Raw genomic sequence first — 22,226 nt, 5'->3', positions numbered from 1 at the left:
TTTCACACTGATTACAAACACTTTAGCCAAGTCAGCAGAAAGTACTGATGCCATTCAAGACTGGGGCCAAAGTATGGGCACAACACCTTGCTGATTTCACACTATAGTTTAAATCTTTTGAATGCACAATACAAATATGAGTAATGGATAAATGGTTGAAATAGTTAGCCAAAAGTTATCGGTCAGCTAAAACCACAGATCTATAAAAAGTCAGATTTTCATGAGCTCAGAAAAACAGCCGTGTTTTCAGCTCTGTGATGATGCTATTTCCAGCTGATCCAAGAGGGTTAGTTTATTTAGCCTCTAAGATGTTGCGGAGAAGAAGTATAAAAATGCATACAATGGTAATACTCAAGTAAAGTACATGCACCTCGAATCTGTACTGTACAGTACAGTCCTTGAGTAAATGTATTTAGTTACATTCCCCCACTGGATAAAAGTATTGGATTAATGTCTCAAATAGCTAAAAGTAATTTATAAATGGTTGAAAGTATGAATGCAGACTTAACCAAACCAACCATTGCATGAAAACTTGAACTTTGAATTTATTGGGCAGGATTGTCAGGCTATGTCTGACAAAAAAAAGGTGGGAACCACTGGTATAGGGTCCACAGTGAGCTCATGCATTTGTCATCATGATCAACATTTATATGACATGTGGGTAGTGATGTAAGGTGATGTGATTGGAGAATGATTTCCATTAAATATTACTTCAGTTACCTTTCATTTCTTTATATCAGGCCGAAATGTTTGCATGCTTATGATCATCTCTTTCTAGAGTACATAAACATATTTCTCAAGTATTTTCTCTTGTAGTCCTCCAATGTTATAGTACATATCAGCTGAGCCCAGTAGTGCAGCTGCAAACTTTCAAAACTGTCTGAAGCACTTTCAGAAGTATCAGTGATGTTGACGTTCGAAGCTTCGGACATCGTCAATTACATGGTAGTCGTCATTTGACACAAGCTCCGACACAACGCACTGTAACAGTCCATTTCACAGGAATGAAACAAGCTCTGACCATCACTACTGAAAACTCAAAATGATTTGAACTGAAGGCAAACCTTGTTATTGCTGGGAAATGTGTATGGTTTTCATAATTTCTAAACGTGTGATGATGGGGCAGTGCAACAAAATATCTCGCTGAAATCCAATGTTGCACTTAATTCTGCACTGTACATACAATGATTTTCCTCTGGTTTACTGCATGTCTAATGTGGACAATTTCCCCTTATCAAGAATCTGATTATTCAGACAGGAAGAAAACACCCTGCCATCTGGAATGGCTTGGCTCTACTGATCATTAGAAAGACACATGCATGCATGCATGCATGCATGCGCGCACACACACACACACACACACACACACACACGCCAGAGCTCTCCCCTCCCGCCATTAATCGCTGCTGCCCATCAGCTCTGTCAGTTAGCAGCTGTATAAGCCATTAGGCCAGTGCTACTCACCCTGTTAGGACCACCACAAAGTCCATTACATTCCAGCCATTACGCAGATAGGTGCCTTTGTGAAAGGCAAAGCCCAGGGCGATGATCTTGATGCCAGCCTCAAAACAAAATATTCCGATAAAATAGGGCTCTGTGTCGTCCTGTTAAAAAAGAAGAGAGTAGAGTAAGGAGGATTCATGAAATCACAGACATTCCATCTGGCTTGTCAATAAAATCTAAATTGGCCAGTCAATGTCATCAACCTCCAATAACATTAAGGGTCCATATGATTTTCTTTAACAGCTTCAGGGTATCAACCACTAGCTCTTTGATTGGACAGAAGGGTTCACGGCACTTGTTTCTTTAGTGGAAAGATTCAACACGAGATCTGGGGTGGGGGGAGGGCGCAGCAGGGGTAACCTGAGGTAATGATACACAGGGGGATCAAAGGCAGCACTGCAGGGTTCTGACTGCTGAGGAGGGACTCATTCTGACACTGAGGGAAAAATAAGATGTAATCCTTCTTTGTATTTAAAACAATGTTTAACATAAATCCAATGTTGAGCAGTTCATAAAAGCAGAATTACTATTGCTGCATGTTTTCAGCTCATATTTAAAGGTCCCATGGCATGAAAATTTCACTTTATGAGGTTTTGTAACATTAATATGAGTTCCCCCAGCCTGCCTATGGTCCCCCAGTGGCTAGAAATGGTGATAGGTGTAAACCGAGCCCTGGGTATCCTGCTCTGCCTTTGAGAAAATGAAATCTCAGATGGGCCGATCTGGAATCTCCTCCTTATGAGGTCATAAGGAGCAAGGTTACCTCCGCTTTCTCTGCTTTGCCTGCCCAGAGAATTTGGCCCGCCCATGAGAAAGAGAGAGACATCATGGCTTGCAAACAAGCAAAGTGGCAGTTGGTCAAGGCCACACCCCCACCCTCCACCTTGCCCCCCCTCTCTCCTCCTCAATAGCATTTAAAGCTACAGACACAGAAATGGCACATCCTAAGGAAAGCTCATTGTGGGACTGACTCTAGTGGCTGTAATTCTGCACCAAGGCTGAATTTCGGGAAAGAGACTTCAGATACAGTATTAGGGGACCACGAAGGCCTATATAAAAGCATCCAAAAAGTCAGTCAGTCATAGGAACTTTAAAAAAAGGCATTTTGGCTCTGAAATGTCCAAATCCATGAACACATTTTCAGACAGAGCATAGCACCACAGTGTAGAGATGTTTCACTATTCTATGAGACATGAAGAGCTGTACAGAAGGAAATGGAAAACAGTCGTGCAACTTACCAAACGCTCTGACATTGGTGTTTTGTCTGACGCTGGTAGGTGTTGCTCCAAGGCCAGCACAATGCAGTTGGCAATAATGGTGGCCAGGATCATGTACTCAAATGGAGTGAAAATGTTAAGGAACTCTCGTGGAAAGCAAATTCAATGGTCTCTACACATGCAAACACAAATCACACCATTAAACCAATACATAAAATCATCCAATGAAAAATGGAAAGATGGAAAGAAAATCCTCCCTAAACTCAAAAACCACTACTGGAAACTTACTTTTTTTGACCTAAGTCGTTGCTTGGTGTTTGGTGGTGCATTGTTCCAACAACTATTAAGACATAAGGTCTAACATGAACACATTTTTTACAGCAGATATTTTTGGCTAGCTCATACACTAATGGTAAATATCAGCTTTGGTGTCAGTTTTTTTTAATAATTAACAGAAAAGAGCTTCTTTTCATTGAGACATGAAACCCTTTCCTAGAACGCATTGACTCCCTCAGCTTATTTCCTGACTTGGAGGACTGAGTTCCTCCTAGACTGCTCCACTCGACGTCAGCTGCCCCTTTTTTTTCCCTCTTCTCTCTCTTCCTGCATTTCTCTTAATTTATGTACTTGTTTATCTGTTTATTTTGTTGTCTTCTGGATGTTGTGCACCCTTGCTGATGTGTGTCTGTCTGTGTGTATGGGTCTGTGTTGTCTGTCCCCGTCTGGTTCGGACCTGATCTGGGTTGGGTGGGGATTTGGGGGGAATTGACATGCTGTCTCACATATCCTTCGTTCACCTTTGCCTGTTGAACGTATGTCATGTATTTCGAAAAGTTCAATAAAAAATAGTTGGAAAAGAAAAGAGCTTCTTTCTGTCATACCAGGAGAAATCCATGAAAGAGGCAACAGAACAGAAAGCCCAGAATGCAGCAATAAAATAAAACATACTGTATAGGATCTTTCATTAGAGCATCCACTCCCATCAGCCCCCACCCCGCCTCATTAAAGCCGACTTTCAAACCCCACAGACCTAATTTATGATGCAGACTTCCTGTTTAATTTTTAAAGTCACAGGCCCAGGCTTAGATTACCCTAATTACATCACCAGGGTCATTTTCTCAAACTTTGGAAAGCTCCCTCCAGAGCCACAGAAGACATTATATAACAGTTTTCATCGGCTGACTAGTCCTCATGAGCAGTTAAACTGAATTTAATGTGTACATTTGGTGAATTGTCCTTTTTACCTCAATGTCCACAAACTAGTTGGTGGGCTAGTTGTATTTAATACTGACATACAGTCCTCCTTAGAAGGACGTTCACAGATCTGGTCTTTTCCTGTAAGTTAAAAAATGTTGGGACCCTAATCAGTATGCAACATTTCTGCAGTATTGTATAACAGGAGAGTTTATTATTCTTATTATTTCAAGACATTCTACACAGATTTGTGCAGATTATTGGCTATTCCAACATCTCCTCAGGACAGTTCCAGCTCTGCCAGGAGGAGGACATCCACAGGAGAGACAGCAGGCCACTGGGCCTCCAGATGCTCAGGGCCACAATAGATCCTCCTGCAGCGTTGCCATGATTGCTCTGCATCAGGATAAAGGGCTCAGTTATGCACTGCATCAATGTTTGCTCAGCACTGGGGGTAACCAACCAGTGTCTTGAGTAGTGCAACACCTATAACACTCATTAACATATGAGGTATTTTAACAATGGCTTTTCCCCAGAAAGTAGGATTGCTAATTTGAAAGCTGCATCCTGCTGCATTTTATTGCGACAGCCTGTTTGTTTGGTGTCACACCCATGCAGTTTGCCACCGCCTTGATGCTGAGGCCAGCGTGCTGTTTGCTGGGAGTTCAGCACCCTGGACAGCACCATCTGCAGACTACAGCCTTCACAATGAAATGTCAGAGACAATGGTCTACTAAGTAAACCTGCACAAAAGTGTCATGAAGAAGTCCATAAAATAACTTTAAAACTTGATATGTGTGCTATATCTTAACCCAATTAATGAATGTATCATAAGGATAGAATGCATGATGCCTGTTCTGACCAGAGGTGTCATTCAATACACAGTAGAGATGAACAGCAGAAATCTTCCTAGATTAAGAAACCCATGTAATAGAACACTTGGCATAAATCAAATTTATAAAAATTAAGTAAAGCATAAGTAAAAACACCAAGCAACACGCACTGATTCTTCCCAAAGGGTCTAGCTTTTGGTAATTGCTAATCGATTTTCTATCGAAGTTCTCTTTTCTCTGAGGAGAAACATGATAGAAGCATACCGAACACAATTAGAAATGTGGCTCTTTGAGGTTCTCTTCTTGTCAACAGTTTTAAGTAAGGTTTAAATAGGAGCTGGCAGAATATTCATTCTACAGAAAATTGGCTGAAGAGAAGAGATCCCAATTGTGCCACAAGCTACCACAATTCCCTCTATATTTAAGGCTGTGGAAACAAGAGAGAACCAACTGAAGTTGTACATGTTAGTGATAAAAACGCTTCTTTGTATATTGTAGGCCGTATGCCAAATTAAAAAGTCAATGATTTTGTTGCATTTAAGATAGTGTATCATTACCTAAGATAGCCTACATCTTCTGCCGGTAAACAAAGGACCTTAAATAGACATACTTTACGTGGAGTTCGGCGTAATGATCACGGGATAGAACGACATGTATGATGTATGTTAGACTAGACTGTAAGGATATGGCCATTCCGTGATCTTTTTGGCATACTTCCGTATGATATTATCCTCACTGAAGATGAACAGAGAGCGGTTAACGGAGAGGCAGCTGTGTTTGACTGGAATGGGGTTGTAAATAGCCATGGTCCTGGCTCTCTGGGCCATCGTCTGCTTGTACATCCTCTGGACCCCCGGAGGCCCCGGCAGCCGGCTGGCCCCTCTGGCCGGGCCCGCGGGACACATGCCTCCATAGCGGCTAGACAGTTCGTCTTCAAAGCGAGCCATTCCGGGATAGCACAGATCTTTCTGGAGAAACCAAAACTGACACCTGGCAATAAATGGAGAAGAAGCATCACAACACACACTGCCCCGTACCCCAGGTCCTTTAGGTGCGTGTAACGTCCACGAACATAAGAGTCAAACATTCACAACAAATGAAAAAGGAGAGGGAGGCTCTTTTTCATCAACGTTAGTCTGTTATCGCCTCGTCTCCGCTGCTTCCCATGCTGTCAGTCTCCCCGATTTGAAATTGTTGCTCAAAGTTTAGATTGTCAGATTCCATGATGCATCATTTTTCATGATTTCTTCGGTTGACTGCCCTGGTCCTTAGAAGGGGCTTAAATATACTGGCGTGAACGCTTCAAGTCCGTGCTACAGGATGCTCTTTAAATACAGCTGAGAAAATACCGCGAACCGTCAGAATGTATTTTCCTCCAGAAAGCCTCCACAAACGACACAATTTCTGTTGCTTAAAGACTTGTTTCCATTTCGAGTTAAACGCTGAACGATTCTTCTTTGAACTATCTCGCCCCACGGCCAGGTAAGAACAACGAGCCGCCGTATCAGCTTCCTTGTATCGAAGAGAAATCACGGCACAGGAGATTGTTTCCGTAAACTGGCCGTTAATGTGACTGTAGACACACTACTTTCTCCACTGCTCCACATCCAGAGACCCCCACGTGATAGAGAAGACGCCAGTCAGTGGCTCCACCTTGACCAGCCCTGTTTCCATAGAAACAGGGAGGAGAGAAGAAATACAAGACGTCCGTGATAATTGTCAAAATAAGAGTGATAAGAAGATGCAGGGTTCGTACGCCTTTTCTAAGGTCAAATTCAAGCACTTTCAAGGTCCATTTTAAAGCTTTTTCCAGCACCTTACACCACCGTAAATTACATAGGCCTACCAATACATAGGCTAGTCAAAATTATTATTTTGTGTTTTTATCAGATTAAATGCTATAAACAGCCAAAATTGTGTTTCGGACTTCTCCTAAAGTCCACTGTCATCTCCACAGTCTTTTTGGGGTTTAACTCCAGGTGGTTCTGACTGCACTATTGGACCAGCTGTTCCACCTCCTGTCTGTCAGCAGACTCATCACCATCCTGGATCAAACCAATGACAGTGGTCATCTGCAAACTTTAGGAGTTTTACAGACGGGTTCTTTGAGGTTCAGTCATTAGTGTAGACTAGAGGGAGAAGAGCAGCGGGGAGAGGACATACCCCTGTGGTGCCCCAGTGCTGATGGAGCGGCTTTTGGATGAGATGCTCCCCAGTCTGACATGCTGCTGCCTGTCAATCAGGAAGCTGATGATGGATGAGTTGTAATAGCAGAAGGATCAGATATTTAAGCAAAATGTATCACTGTCTAAGTAGACTTTGCTTGCTATCTAACCTGCCTGAGTCAATAGATGTTTATGAGCTACGGTAAGTGGGTCCAGTCAAAGATCGTCTCTGGTCCGTTGAAGGCCTACACCAGAGGACAGAACTATCTGTAAAATCTTTTAGATTTGAGCAAAACAAGTTGCAACGATTCTTGAGGCAAAATTAGCAAATGTGAAGCCCATACCTCAAAGAAATATTGAAATTTAAAAAATGTATTGATACAAATTAAGCAAATATATGCTTCTAGCTGACTAATACAATTATAACTGACTTTTGAGATGTTTGAGTTAGGCTTTATTTATTAATTCACAGAGGTTAAAATCAAACCGAACTAATGGTAGGCTATGTATACTCAGCAAAAAAAGAAACGTCCTGTCACTTTCAACTGCTTTTATATTTTAATCAAACTTAATATATGCAAATATTTGTATGAACATTAAAAGATTTAACAACTAAGACATAAACTGAACAATTTTCACAGACTATGTGACTAACAGAAATGGAATAATGTGTCCCTGAGCAAAGGGGGGGTCAAAATCTAAAGTAGCCCTCAGTATCTGGTGTGGCCACCAGCTGCATTAAGTACTGCAGTGCATCTCCTCCTCATGTACTGCACCAGACTGGCTAGTTCTTGCGGTTGTTGTTGCCATCCTGTACCTGTCCCGCAGGGGTGATATTCGGATGTACCGATCCTATGCAGGTGTTGTTACACGTGGTCTGCCACTGTGAGGACGATCAGCTGTGCTTCCTGTCTCCCTGTAGCGCTGTCTTAGGCATCTCACAGTAGGGACATTCCAATGTATTGCCCTGGCCACATCTGCTGTCCTCATGCCTCCTTGCACCATGCCAAAGGCACGTTTATGCAGATTAGCAGGGACCCTGGGCGTCTTCCTTTTGGTGTTTTTCAGAGTCAGTAGAAAGGCCTCTTTACTTTGCTAATTTTCTTTTAACTCTGACCTTAAATGCCTACCGCCCTTAAGCTGTTATTGTCTTTGACTGTTCAACAGGTGCATGTTCATTCATTGTTTATAGTTCATTGAACAAGCATGGAAAACATTGTTTAAACACTTTACAATGAAGATCTCTAAAGTTATTTTGATTTTTACAAAAGTATCTTTAAAATACATTGACCTGAAAAAGGGGCGTTTCTTTTTTTTGCTGAGTTTAGCTAAATAACAATGGAAATGAAAGTGTAAAAGTGAAAAAGTCTGGAAAGGTTTATGGATTACCTTTACCTAAACAATTTGAAGATGACTTATGTTATGTAATTTTATGACATTGAAAAAAGAACACAATTACAAAACAGAGATTTAAGTATTTTATAAAAATATGCTGTAGGACTTAAAAGGAAGATGGAATTTTTACCACATGAGAAATTTATTAAAAATATAGTTCCATTAGTTAGTAGCTTTGTATTGCTTGGGAAACAAAAGATAAAATGAGTGTCTGGTTGAGTTAAAGTGAATGTGTGAATTCATCTGAAAATATATCCCCTCTCTGAACTGTATCTTTATATATAAAAAAAGTACATATTTGAGACATTTTTATTACAAATTGTAAGGAGTTGAGTTTTCTGAAATAACTTCACAGATAGTGCCTGTGAAGAATCTTCACCAAAAAATTTTGTAATAAAATGTAATATTATTAAAGCCATTTACAAGTGCACTTTCTATCATTCTTTTGCATTTAATGAGCTCATTGATGCAACTAAAACATGAAGAAATCAGTTTAGTTGGTGATTGTGTGCAATCACTATAATGTCCAGAGGAGCAGCGCAAACATATTGACCTGCAATTGTAATTGCCAACCTAATATTTCGGCAGCAAATCTTGCACAGTAGTCAGCTGTATTCACCCTGAGGTCCAGGCAGTTTAGGAACCTTCAGGGCATTCCAGCAGTTCCCAGTAAAATGAGGAATCATTTAATGTCACCAATTTGTTTCACTATGATGAATGATCTCAGATGGATAACCTAGAAGAATGACTTAACATTTCACATTCAATTCTTATCTGTTATTTTACCACCTACAGTGGGGGTAGTCTCGTCATTTAAATGTTCCAACTAAATGGCCAAAATTATGTGGCTGTTTTTCGTGGCGTGGTCTAGAATAGAGTTCCAGGGGAAAGGAATATTAGTTTTTTCTAGGCTGAAAAAAAGTTACATTTAATTATATTATATGGACAAATGTATGTGGACATATAGTGTACTGTTGGTCTAGGTCTGTTTTTCCTGGTTTGGGTCCAATAAGACAACAGCATTCTTCCAACTTTGTGTCAACAGTTTGTGTTTGTCCCTTTCCTGTTTCAACATGACAATGTCCCCACAAAGCCAACGCCATAGAGAAATATTTTCCCCAGTTTGGCATGGAAGAAGTTCACTAGCCTGCACACAGCCCTGACCTTAACCCTCTCCAACACATTAGGGATGGAACTGGAACACCAACTGTCAGCCAGACGTGATCCCCCAACATTAGTGTTGGAACTCACGAAGGCTACATTTACATTGCTACGTTTTGGTTTAAAAATGAATATCTTTTGCTCCGTTTACACCTCGCATTCCCCCTGCTCTGGCGTTTCAGAGGCCCTAAGCCGGAGTAATTTGGAAACACTTCTGACCCTGATTTGGTTTGGAATCTGCAAGGTTGTGTTGCAGTCCCAACAGCTGCAAACGGAGACCTTTGGCAACACAGACACTGACGCCAATGTTTCGCTGCCTGATTGGGTCTTATGACTTCTCGTTCTCTGAGACTAAACTACTAACGTTACCATGGCAACTCCTAGCAACGGGTGGAGTATACATGCTGCCTCCTTTTTATGCCCAGTATACGAGAATGTTGATGAGATATGATGTTTGGGCGTGTTTAAATGGAGATCAGTTCTTCTACTGGAGCTAAAAACCCTTGCGTGCGCAGAGTTCGCTCGAAAAACCAAAATGTAGCAATGTAAATGTAGCCTAACGCTCTTATGGCTGAACGGGAGTGAAGAAAGAAGCGGTCTCTACTTTACGTTACTCGACACTAACGTTCATTAATCAAAAACAAGATGACAAGATGCTTTAAAAATGTGTTTAATTGCTGATTAGTCATGTAGTAAAAAGCACACTGACTACCAAAACATTTCTTCACTTCATTAATCCACAAATATAACACTTTGCAGTATTAAAAGGAAGAGTCCAAGAATGTTAAAATCATCTGTTTAAAATTATTTAACCTAATTATTGGCTAGTTAAACCCTCTCCCACATACAATATTTCTGGCTGATTGCAAGCTGCAGTTTTCTTCACATAGATAAGTAACCTTAGTAAGGTGTATAAATAAGTTAGATCATGTGCTCTGAGGTGACAGATTCTCACAATGTTTATCTTTCAGTTGTTGGAATTTGAAAACTGGGAAATTCAAGTGAATACCAGAAAACCCATTGGTGTTTACGTAATCAAAGAATCACTCTTACATGTTATCTGGTTCAGAAGACAGTGTTTGTGACATCAAAGAGGTCAAAGCGACAGAATGTGTCTAGGCAGAAAGAGGGCTGAGGGGTTCATCAGTGAGTTTCTATCGCCTACCAGCTGAGTGGCGACACTTGAGCGACCCACACTGGCAGCTGAAGTACTTGCTCTTCACCCTCCAGTAGTGATCGCCATAGTCAAACCTGATGAGGCAGAGACAGCAGTCCATCATATTATCTTTATTTGAACTGTTTATTTTAGGTTGTCTGCTGAAGAGGAAAAAAGGAAGGCAGTAGGGCTGAACGATGCGATTTGAAAGAATGCGATTAGCCAATCGCGAAGGCCACGATTAATCAAATATGCAATATTTAGTTGAAGGTTAGGTTTAACATATTTTATTCCATTTTTTATTATTACGTTTACTGTTATTTCATAAGATAAATGCTGTTATAATGAAACATATCACAGATTCAATGTGCCATGCTTATTAAAAGAAAAACACTTATTGCTGGCAATTCATATCTATGTTCTCATCCTTGCATAGGAATATATTTGATGGTGTCTCATGTTATAATGCTCCATGACATGTTTTATCTGTTAAGGCGCTGACACACCAACCCGATTATCGGCCGTTGGACAGTCTGGTGAGGTCGATTCGGCCAGCGGGCAGTCGGACTCAATGACCAATCTGATTGGTGGAGTGCTAGCCCTTGACTAGCGAATCAGTGCACGAACTGACAACCCCATTATCTTCTTATTACTATTGTATTTTCTTCCGTTCAGCGAGTAATGACAACAACGATCCTTCTTGACTACTATCAACACTCTCTGATGAAAACAGTGACTGACGACAGCGTGCTGTGTTTACTAGGTCTAGAGAGATGTTCCGTCATTTCCGGTTTTCATTTTTTTGGGCGACAATACAGATTAGCACCGCTTGCTGTTATGGAGACATATTACATTTTGTGCACACGCAGAACGTACGCTCAAGTCGGCGTCGCTTCGGTGTGTTCCGAGGCACTTTTTTGACCATTTCGGGGAGACTGATCAGTCTGACTGCCTTTTCTGCCGACGGTCAGCTGTCAGGTTGGTGTGTCAGAGCCTTTACACAGTGAATATTGAACTTTAACTAAACTTAAAAAAAAAAAAAAAAAAAAAAAAAATATGAATCACAAATCGAATCATAATCGCAATATCTGGCAGGAAAATCGAAATTAGATTTCCCCCCAAAATCTCAAATCGTTCAGCCCTAGAAGGCAGTAGACAGAGCTGAGGTTGTTTTTTTCCACCACTCACCCTATCTGGTCTCCAGCTTTGATGGGCCTGCTGGAGAAGAAGGCTATCCTAGGGAAGCGTAGATCCTGGTGCATGGTGAACACCCTCACAGCCAGTAGGTTGGGCTCACACAGATGGTTGATGAAGCGGCCAATGTTGCCAAAGAGTCTCGCATCAATACAGTGCGCGTCTCCCACCTGCACAAGATGATGACCCGAAAGAGTGAGTTCTGTTCAGTTCAGTCACTTTATATACAAAACACAGGTACAAATAAACAAAAAGAAAACAACGAACAAAGTACAAACATGTTTCCTGTACATACAATGTACAATATACAATACTACAGCAGCAATCTAAAAAAGAATTCTAAATTATATGTGCAAATTAAGCCCAGTTATTGCAAAGGGAATGAAGGAGTTTTTACCCCTATTGCTCTTGAACAGGAGTACTCTAAATCTCCGGCCTGAGGGGAGTGTATCAAACTCAAAGTGAAGGTCATATGTTCTTTATTTGGATGTCAAACAGAGTGAGAGCACCAGACATGTCATTAATAATCCATCATTGCACAGGAAAACTTTGATCTGCTGAACTTGCTGTTGGTGTGCGCACAAAGCTGAAGCAGAAAGTGGGTCTGTAAACTGTGATGATGTTTACAACAGACAATTTAGGTCATCGTTTTACAGGTCATCCTTCACTTTCTCTTCAAAATAAGTTGCATTAACCTGTTGGTTTGTTTCCAACCTTTCTGATCATCTGACTGCCTGTTTGTTTTCTTGTCAGACCTCTGTTTAGGGATGTCACCCCGTTCCCGATTTGTACCTACTTTAGAGGTTCCCACAATGTGGAGTGATTATGCTTTTGATTATGCCATTTAAATAAAATTCGAATGAGCTCATTTTGTTACTGGTTACATTTTTCCAGCTCCTAAAGGGGGGGTGGGGGGGGGCAGTCTAAGAATTAAAGCACTAAAACATGTAGCCTTCCACTTCCATGAGTGGGAATAAATTGGTAAAGGTAATAAATAAAAGAGATTGGGTTTTAACATATTTCTTTATGATGCTTCAAAATAACAAACGGCTATTGAGCAATAAAGGAGACTGGTCCACTCTGCTACCATCAACTACTGTCATCGTAAGATTAACCACAGTCTGTAAAACCATGAAGAATGCTGCAGACAGAAGAAAGACAGTGCGTCACGTACTGAGCGGGGTATGGATGAGCAACTCTGCAGTGCCACCCCTTGACCAAACCTAACAGTACATGCATTCAATCACTGAAAATGTCTGCCGGACATCCCAGTTTATGTTAAATACTTACCATCAACATATGAGAGTGTTATATGTTTAAATTCTTCAGTTTTATTTGATACAATGTAGTTGACACATGTTTACAGAGCCATGTATTGGCTTGTGTTGTCTCTTGCCTCTGAAGGTAACGTAAGTAGTGTCTTGTAAGACCATGTGGGCTGGGCACTTTTAGGCGTGTGTGACACTTGAATAAAAGAAAATAATAAATACATTCATTTTTGCAATCTCACAGGCATATAGAGCACTGACATTATACCATCATACAATTGTGCCTTGTTACTAATGCTGCACTGAGCGAGATTTAAATCCATAACACGCTAAATTAAACTGAATCCGGACTTTTTCCTAACCTACATATTAAATGTTACTGTTTTCTTCATTTTTACTCATCTAATTCTACAAACTGCAACTGTGAAAACATACATACATAAATATACGTTATAATAATTTCTACTGACAGTATCAGAAAATAGCAACTTCACACTAGTAGACCCTCCCATTGCTGAAAAATCAGAGTACTAACTGAGCATTCCAACTGCAACAAGCTGGACTCAACAGTGGCGTAAGGTAGTTACGACGGGCCCCAGTGCACGCCATTATGATGGGCCCCAGTGCACGCCATCATGAGTTACTAGTTATAAAAGCTACCGTATATCGGCTAGTCTCGTCACATGATCAAATGGAGACTTGACATTGGACAACATCAACATACATATTACGCAGCAATCATCATTACTTATCTGTATATGACAAAGATACCAAAGAAAATAAGAAGCTATTCATTTCAGGGAGTCAAAATCTTCACCTTTCAGCAAAAAGTGCCTTTTTCAATACAAAATGTCATTTGTGTCGTTCCGATGAGTTCATTTATTTTTTTAAGTGCCCCGAACTTATGTCCTCCTTACATTTGTTGAAGTAAATACATTAGTTCTAGTGTGAGTGTTTGCTAAAATCGACTGTAAATCCACATTTTAAAGCTGATATTTAAAATGTTCTTCCCGGGGCATCTTGGTCAACTTTTTTCACCCCTGATGAAGTTTGCACCCCTGTATTATATTGAATTGATTTTGATTGATTTTTTGTAGTTTATGTATTATGTAATAAGCATATAATTTCTTCGTTAATGGCTACTGACTACTTTACAAAAAAATGAAAGCCATGACAGAGATGGGTTTGCCAATTTCAAGGGCATGTATAGCAAATGGCACCGTTTTATATTTAATCTTTGAATACAGGCGTACTACCGAGATGGCAATCTGAATCACTCCAAGTCACTCTTACTCTCTGCCCAACACATTGATGGAGGGCCCACTCTGTCTATGAGCTCCCCTTACCTCACGGCCCCGGTGTAACAGCACTGCCTGCTGTGTCTATATTTACGCTCTCAAACATCAGACCATTTCTTCTCTCACCTGACAGAACGGCCAAGTTGGTAAACTTATGCAATTATGTTTCAGAACCAACATGCACAATACCTAGTGCAGCTTTGAAAAATCATGTTAACAAATTCAATTACCTTATTGTCGAGGGTGAAGAGGAAAGAGTCATTCTCCCTTTTATCAGCCTCTGCATCAGTGACGATCTCCCCGACATACCTGTGGAAGCATTAGGGGGAAAGAGCTCAGAGCGCAGCTTCTGTTCAATAGTTCGTGCTGTAAAACACAGAATTCCCTCATTTCTCTTCTGAGAGCCTGTCCTCACTCGCAAATGAACGTTCCCTGAGGAATATCCTGCATGGTCCTCACTCCCCAGCCCATCTTCTGTGTCCTGAAGAGCTGCAGCCGGGCTCTGAAACAAACAACAACAAGGCAGTTATCTCATGCAGCAGCTGACAGCAGCAGCACACTTCAGAGGAACACTATGACAAGAAATTACACTGATTGTGTCCAAGAAAACACAGGTTCACAAGAGAAAAACAACTTAAAGAGCTAATCATTTTCCTGGAAGAGGAAATCAGTCATTTTTACACTGGCCTGATATAAAACCACCGCCTGCCAGCCATGTAGTTTGTATGTACTGTTCACTGTCACCTCTATGTTCCCATCAAGTACCAACCAGTACTCATACTGGTAACAGTACTGGAGAACTACCAGGCACAAGGTTTTTGGTGTGTCAATGACTTTGAGGACACCACCTTTGTAGGAATAAGCATCGTGTCATAAAATCAACTAAAATAAAGTCTTCATAAGTCTATTTAAGGGCACAAGATTAGGTAATAAAGCAGGACTAATTATGATTAAGATTTCTTGGGCATGTATACAGCTAGTTTATATCCACTTCCAGGATTGCTCCGGTGCCGCCAGAAATTCCGCCGAAGTCCTTTTTGGCCGGATATACCTTCCGTTTTCTTGTGTTGGAATTTCAAACTCCGGTGGATTTGAGGACTATGGTTAACTGCTCCTCAGATCTCTGCAGGGTAAATCCAGACAGCTAGCTAGACTATCTGTCCAATCTGAGTTTTCTGTTGCACGACTAGAGATGTTCCGATACTGCCTAAAATGCTGGTATCGGGAAGAACTGGAGTTTATGCACCGATCCGATACCACGTAATAAAGCCCTAAATAAAATCTACGTTAAGTAGTTTATGTTATTTTTCCGTTATAACTGACTGTCAAACTGGATAAAAAAAAAGAAAGTTCTGTGGCATTCATTGTTTGTGTTTGTTCATGTTTCACAAAGAGTTTAACCTGAGCCAGACTGACAACAAAGATAGAAATCATATCACATCCACACAGGGATAGTAGTATACAGCTGTTAAAACATAATAAAATATATGACACACTGGTATCGGATCAATACTCGGTATCGGCCGATACGCAAGTTAAGGTATCGGAATCGGTATCGGGAAGCAAAAAATGGTATCGGACCATCTCTATGCACGACTAAAACAACTTTTGAACGTACACATTTTCCACCAAAACAATGTGGTTACTGACCTGCTGCATGTAAACAGACTTACAGTAACCAGGTTACTACAGTGCATGTGAATGCATTCTCCGATTACAAGGGTAACCTGGTTTCATGTTCCTTGAGTGCATGTAATTGTGCGCTGAGTGATGTGAAGAGAACCTGAGGCCTAATCCTTATGGCCTGGGGCCTCGGGGGCAGCGATTAAGATAAGTTACTCAAACTCCTGGACAATCAGGGGTAAGTGCTTGTGTTTCCTTTTCCCCCCCTCATAATTTTTTGAGGAGGCAGGGATGGTAACTGTAATATAACTTACAGTTATATAACTTACTAACAACCAGAACCCTATTTTCCTATGTTGTTGTGCATAAGTGACTGATAGGAACAACAATCTATGAAAATGGTCTAGTATTAATCGTGAACGCTGTAACCGGCAGCCACAAACCGGGCTGCAATGTAACCCTATGGGGCAAATGTGCATTGTCAATTTGTTTACTTTTTTTTGCCACTGAAAGGCTGAGATTATTGTGTGTCTGACAACATTATGGAAAGGATCCCTGCAGAAATAGGTCTTTTTAAGACCTTTCTGTTGAACCAGAAACAGCTCTGAGGTTGCTAGCGCTAAACCCACCAGACTCCATTTAAAAAACAAATGCTTTTAGCGTGTATAGAGCCAACATATTTTCCCACGTAAATCGGTAATTATGTTTATTTCAACCAAAACTAGACGACCCAGAATGGCTTTTCATAGTTTTATTTTGATTCTGTCGACTTTGAATGAAGTGTATTTTATTGTATTTTATTATTTTATATGTTTATTTACATGGAGTCTGGTGGCTTTAGGGAACGCAATTTTGCGGATGTTTTTATGTTTTAAAAAAAGGATCTTACTCTTTAAGAGAAAGGTCGACCTCCTTAGAGTATTAATCTGAGCCTGTCAGCGGCAAAACAAGCACTTTTGTGAAGGTAAATAGCTGCACAATTGCCCTATTAACTTAAATTGTAGCTTGTTTCGCCCTAATACTGGACCAATGTCAGATTGCTGTTCCCATCAGTCACTTAGACACAAAAACATCGGGAAAATAGGGTCCAGGTTGAAAAAAACGGTAGTTACCCTTTAAGTGTTGCAGGGATTTCAATGTAGCACACGTAGACTTCATATTTCACTATTACTGTTTTCTGTCCGAATTTTTTTATGATCTCAATATTTCCAATTGCACGCGGTTCTTCAAAGCAGCTAGAAAAAAAAAAAAGACGGCGGGACTGTGCTTTGTGCTGGAACTTGTTGCAGGAAACAGTCAGCTGTTAGGCCGCATTCAGAGTGGATTGGCCGATCCGGCAAAAACGGCAGTCCTCCCATTTACTGAAATGGGGGAGCAGGTTTAGCCTGGAGACAAAGAAAACTGCAGCAGCATGCGGCGTACAGTTAAAACAGATTCAACTTTTAGAGAAACACAACCCAACGTCACGCTGCGGTGGCCAATCATGTAACCGGCGATCAGACTTTGTCAGTCCGATTTGAGGTGGTGAGAGTGTAACATTACAGTAAACATCCCTGCCTCTATTGCTACCAAGGGACTATTAAAAAACTATGAGGGTAACAAATTTAACACAAGCACCTACCCCTGATTTACCAGGAGTTTGTTAAGCAGCTCCTGTATAACTTAAAACTATCGATGTTTGGGTGTTATTCTATTACCCTGCAGCCACATTGGAGCTATATTTGCTGATTTAAGTCATTGCAAGTGCAAACTATGCACCTCTGCTGCTGCTTCATATAAAAATGTTTCCCCCAGGAAACCAGAGGGGCTTTTACTGCAGGAAATGCAGGAGTATTTGCAAGGGAAGAAAGGTACAATGAGTGGAATAGTCACCTCAGTCCGTTCTGGACCACTCGGTTCCTGCAGGTCCTCCAGCAGGAGCAGGCGTGGTTACACTCAAACAGCACGGGGGGCTCCCTCTGACAGAAGTCAAGTGGTAGTCGACCCTCCTACAATCGCACCAAGGGACATGTTACAAACTGCTATCAGGGATAAAACACAACTAGACCGTTTAGACAAGTTATCGGTTGCTTTCAGCTTTTGATTTTTTAAATCCTAGCTAGAAATATATTTCGAAAAAAAAACCGAATTGTCATGCTTTGTTTATTATAATGCAACCAAAATAAACCATTCATTCATTCAAAGGAATATAATATGATTAAATGGACACTGAACAAGTTATTGTATTGTTAAACATATCCTTGTCAACTGGCTGTTTCCCCGACGCCCTCAAAGAGGCAAGAGTGACCCCACTACTCAAAAAACCAACACTTGACTCGTCTGAGGTAAATAACTACAGACCCGTCTCCCTTCTTCCATTTCTATCCAAAACTCTTGAGCGTGCCATTTATAATCAACTTTCTACTTATCTCCACCAGAACAACCTTCTTGATCCCTACAAGTCTGGCTTCAAGGCTGGCCACTGAACAGAAACTGCCCTCCTTGCTGTCACTGAGCAGCCAGTGTTTCCCACAGGTTGAGAATTTACTTGTGGTGGTGGGTGGCGCAGGATGGATGTGACGGCGCAGCGTGTGATGGCTGGGTTCAGTAATAAACTAGTCAAATGAAGGTTTATGAACATTTTTTTTTAAAACAATGACTACATTACATTAACCGATAATTTAGAAAGAACTGTAGTACAGCGCCCGTTGAAAATGTGCCTGTTTGGAATGGGCGATTGCTGCTTGAAGAATTCTTCAAAACCAAATTGTACCAAAAATTACTTACAGAAGGACCCCAAACCACTTACTCCACTGTATAGCCTACTACTGACTGACAGTGTAGGCTACGTCTACATCAGAGGAAGACATTGTAGGCCTACCTACTACTGTATTTACCTGACAGAGAACGGGGCAGATTCAGAATGTAATCACAAAATATCACAATGAAAAAGTGGAGTAATGAGACATTAGCGTCATGGACTCATGGCAGTGCGCTACCCACCTGGTCCGTTATGAGAGCTAATCAGCACATATCTGCGTTCATCAACCACCAGAACCGGACAGTTTGTGTGTGCGTGCAGAGAGAGAGAGAGAGAGAGAGAGAGAGAGAGAGAGAGAGAGAGAGAGAGAGAGAGAGAGAGAGAGAGAGAGAGAGAGAGAGAGAGAGAGAGAGAGAGAGAGAGAGAGAGAGAGAGAGAGAGACGGTGTTGTCTCGTGTTGTATGATCGTTAACGAATTTAACATTTCAGCAGAGCTGCTCATTTCCATACAGGTTTAGTGGCTTGATGGTTAACAATGAAGTAGGGGATTTCATTTGCGGGGGTATTTTGGCGACTATGTAATGTTATTAGTGTTGTAAGTTAGCAGTAGACTTAACTAACCCGACCCAGGGTGAGTCTGATGAAAACTGCTGTGTCTGCCCGGTTCAGCTCTGAGATTTTCTCACATTGCACGGCGCTGTGAAGAAATAATCTCCAAGATTACGTTATGTTCTGCCAGCTCACAGCAATTTAATACAATAACAGGAAAAGAGTCAAAGGCTTGTAACACCCCGACCCCCCGCTGTTGTAAAGCGTTGTCTGTAGCTGGTTGTGCTTTGCATGTGTGGGATTCTGAAACGTCCTTAAATTCGGGAATTGTCGTTTGTTTATTCAAAGTCAAAGACAGTCCAAAGTTGCACATTTTTGTGGGTCTGAGGTGTATTTCACATTTTAGCTGCCAAAGCTCTGCTGCTTTCTTCGACCCTCTCTGTGTCTGGTCCTGTGCTCTGCTCAGTCAGTGTGCAGTGTGAGAGGGGGAGTGGCCAGCGGCTAGAGCAGCAAAAGCCAACGTCTTTTGCATTTCTTATCCAAACAACGTCAAATTTGGCACTGCACTTACTCGTGACCGTAGCAAGACACCTGTCAAGTTTGAAATACATCACACTAACGGTTCGAGAGATATGCGAATAACACACAGACAGACGTTCCTGCAATTTATAGATAGATAACTATTTACATATTAAACAAATTAGACTTAACGATGATACAGATACAATTATTCACTATTCTGCATCAGACACAATTTCAGGGTAAATATTAGTGCTGCACGATATGAGGAAAATATGCGATATGCCATAACGTTGCTGGATATCGCGATATTACTTACAATAAATAGTAGGGCTGTCAATCGATTAAAAAATGTAATCTAATTAATTACATACTCTGTGATTAATTAATCTAAATTAATCGCATACATAATTAACGGTGCCTGAACCGATACTTTTTAAGAAAGTAAAAAAAGAAAAGAAAAAAAAAAGGGTCCAAAACAACAGTTGGTGACATTAAAGAACGGCTTGTTTATTGCTAAGGCCATATGGTCAAAATTGTCTGTGTTGTTTTTCCGACGTTAGCTCGGCAGCTGCAGATTATTACATCCCGCTGTTGTTTGGTGATCCTAAACATGCTGTTTCGTACTATACACGTTGCACTCATTAAGATCTCATCTGAGCAGATTTCTGTCATTCTAACAACTCTGAGTTGTAGTTTAAAACTTGTTCAGCCAATTTAATAAAATTAAGGGTTTTATTCGGGCTCGAGTCCATAAATACGGTTAATGGATACAGGCATGGAGAACTGAAGACTCAGTTAGCAACGATTAGCTCCATTAGCGGTTAACTCTGGTCAGCTCCGGTTACCACCAGCAGCATGCTACTAGTACTAACAATAGCCTCTGCCTGAAGTGCAGCGTTGACCCTTCACGGGGGGGAGGGGCTGGAGGCCGCTGGTCTTTGTGCGCTGTAAAAAATACACCGTTGATTGGAAGAAAATGTAATTCGGATTTTATCTACCTGGGCGGGGCGCCCAAGTAGAACCTATGTATGGGAAACACTGGCAGCTTCACATTGCTAGAGCAACCTCTCTCTCTTCTGTCGTCATCCTTCTGGACCTTTCTGCTGCCTTTGACACAGTGAACCACCAGATCCTCATTTCGACACTCCAGGATCTGAGTGTCTCAGGCTCTGTGCTCTCTTTGCTCACATCTTACCTGGCAGACCGAACCTACCGGGTAACTTGGAGAGGATCTATCTCAGAACCTTGCCCACTCAAAACTGGGGTTCCTCAGGGATCAGTCCTTGGTCCCCTCCTCTTTTCTCTGTACACCAACTCTCTCAGGGTCTGTCATTCACTCGCACGGCTTTTCTTATCACAGCTATGCAGATGACACACAACTTTCCGGAGTCTGAAACGCAAGTAGCAGCACGTATCTCGGCCTGTCTGACTGACATTTCTTCTTGGATGTCCACACACCATCTGAAACTCAACCTTTACAAGACTGAGCTCCTTTTTCTTCCAGGGAAGGGCTCTCCTACCCAGGACCTGACTATAACAATTGACAACTCTGTGGTAGTCCCCACCCAGATTGCTAGAAACCTGCATAACATCAGAAGGATATGTCCCCTTCTAACGCAGAAGGCGGCTCAAGTTCTGGTTCAGGCTCTAGTCATCTCACGTCTAAACTACTGCAACTCCCTCCTGGCTGGCCTGCCTGCATGTGCCATCTGGCCCCTGCAGATCATTCAGAACGCAGCAGCTCGACTTGTCTTCAACCTCCCCAAGTTTTCTCACACTACGCCGCTCCTCCGCTCTCTTCACTGGTTACCAATTGCTGCCCGCATCCGCTTCAAGACACTAGTACTTGCATACAGGGCCACGAACAGATGAGCCCCAGCTTACATCCAGGGCATGGTCAAACCCTATACCCCAACCCACCCACTCCGCTCTGCATCAGCCAACCTGCTTTCTGCACCCTCACAGCAAGGGACAGCTAATCGCTCTACAAAAACCCGACTGTTTGCTGTCCCGGCTCCTAAATAGTGGAATGAGCTCCCTATTGACATCAGGACGGCCGAAAGCCTATGCATCTTCAGACGAAGGCTAAAAACACATCTCTTCCAACTGCACCTCGGATAAAACAATAATACACAGTTTGAAGTCGCTTTGGATAAAAGCGTCAGCTAAATGACATGTAATGTAATGTAAAATGTAAAAAAAATAACATCACGGAATGTGTTAGCTGAATGTGTGTGTGTGTGTGTGTGTGTGTGTGTGTGCGTGTGCGTGTTAACTTACACTGTCATACCAACATCGCAGACTGAGCTGACCACACATGCAGGTACTGGATGAGCAGTCGTCTGTACAGCTACAGTGCTGAATGACACAATCAGTGAGCTATTAGTCTTGACATTTTGGAGCTTTTA

General features: G+C 41.5%; 2 protein-coding genes across 4 annotated transcripts in view; both read right to left on the bottom strand.

The window, feature by feature from the left end:
* Positions 1-1,460: 1,460 nt before the first annotated feature.
* LOC118496510 (voltage-dependent P/Q-type calcium channel subunit alpha-1A-like) lies at positions 1,461-14,499 on the bottom strand. Its single transcript, XM_036008441.1, has 5 exons — positions 14,496-14,499; positions 9,870-9,879; positions 5,435-5,737; positions 2,742-2,847; positions 1,461-1,604 (listed from the first exon to the last, which is right to left on the bottom strand). Coding segments are annotated over exons 2-5 (555 nt in total). The 5' UTR covers positions 9,872-9,879; positions 14,496-14,499.
* Positions 10,123-22,226, bottom strand: part of ehmt1a (euchromatic histone-lysine N-methyltransferase 1a) — a 42,194-nt gene continuing 30,090 nt past the window's right edge. For 2 of the 3 annotated variants that reach the window (XM_035998534.1, XM_031300896.1), the window contains 6 exons: positions 22,099-22,176; positions 17,880-17,995; positions 14,800-14,886; positions 14,615-14,693; positions 11,813-11,988; positions 10,123-10,719 (listed from right to left, as the gene is read on the bottom strand). In XM_035998534.1, the coding sequence (XP_035854427.1) occupies positions 10,623-10,719; positions 11,813-11,988; positions 14,615-14,693; positions 14,800-14,886; positions 17,880-17,995; positions 22,099-22,176 (633 nt within the window). In that variant the 3' untranslated portion in view covers positions 10,123-10,622. The remainder of the gene's footprint in view (positions 10,720-11,812; positions 11,989-14,614; positions 14,694-14,799; positions 14,887-17,879; positions 17,996-22,098; positions 22,177-22,226) is intronic. The other variant, XM_031300897.2, reaches the window with a different exon arrangement.

The sequence above is a fragment of the Sander lucioperca genome, chromosome 2 (genome assembly GCF_008315115.2).
Source record: "Sander lucioperca isolate FBNREF2018 chromosome 2, SLUC_FBN_1.2, whole genome shotgun sequence".
Classification (NCBI taxonomy): Eukaryota; Metazoa; Chordata; class Actinopteri; order Perciformes; family Percidae; genus Sander; species Sander lucioperca.
This window is presented reverse-complemented; position numbering and strand designations above follow the sequence as displayed.

Excerpts from the sequence above, each read along its gene's own strand:
- LOC118496510 (XM_036008441.1), bottom strand. Across the intron at positions 2,848-5,434 it reads AAAAAGATCACGGAATGGCC|TCCATTTGAGTACATGATCC; the intron begins ATATCCTTACAG and ends TAACATTTTCAC. Across the intron at positions 1,605-2,741 it reads CACCAATGTCAGAGCGTTTG|GACGACACAGAGCCCTATTT; the intron begins GTAAGTTGCACG and ends CTTTTTTAACAG.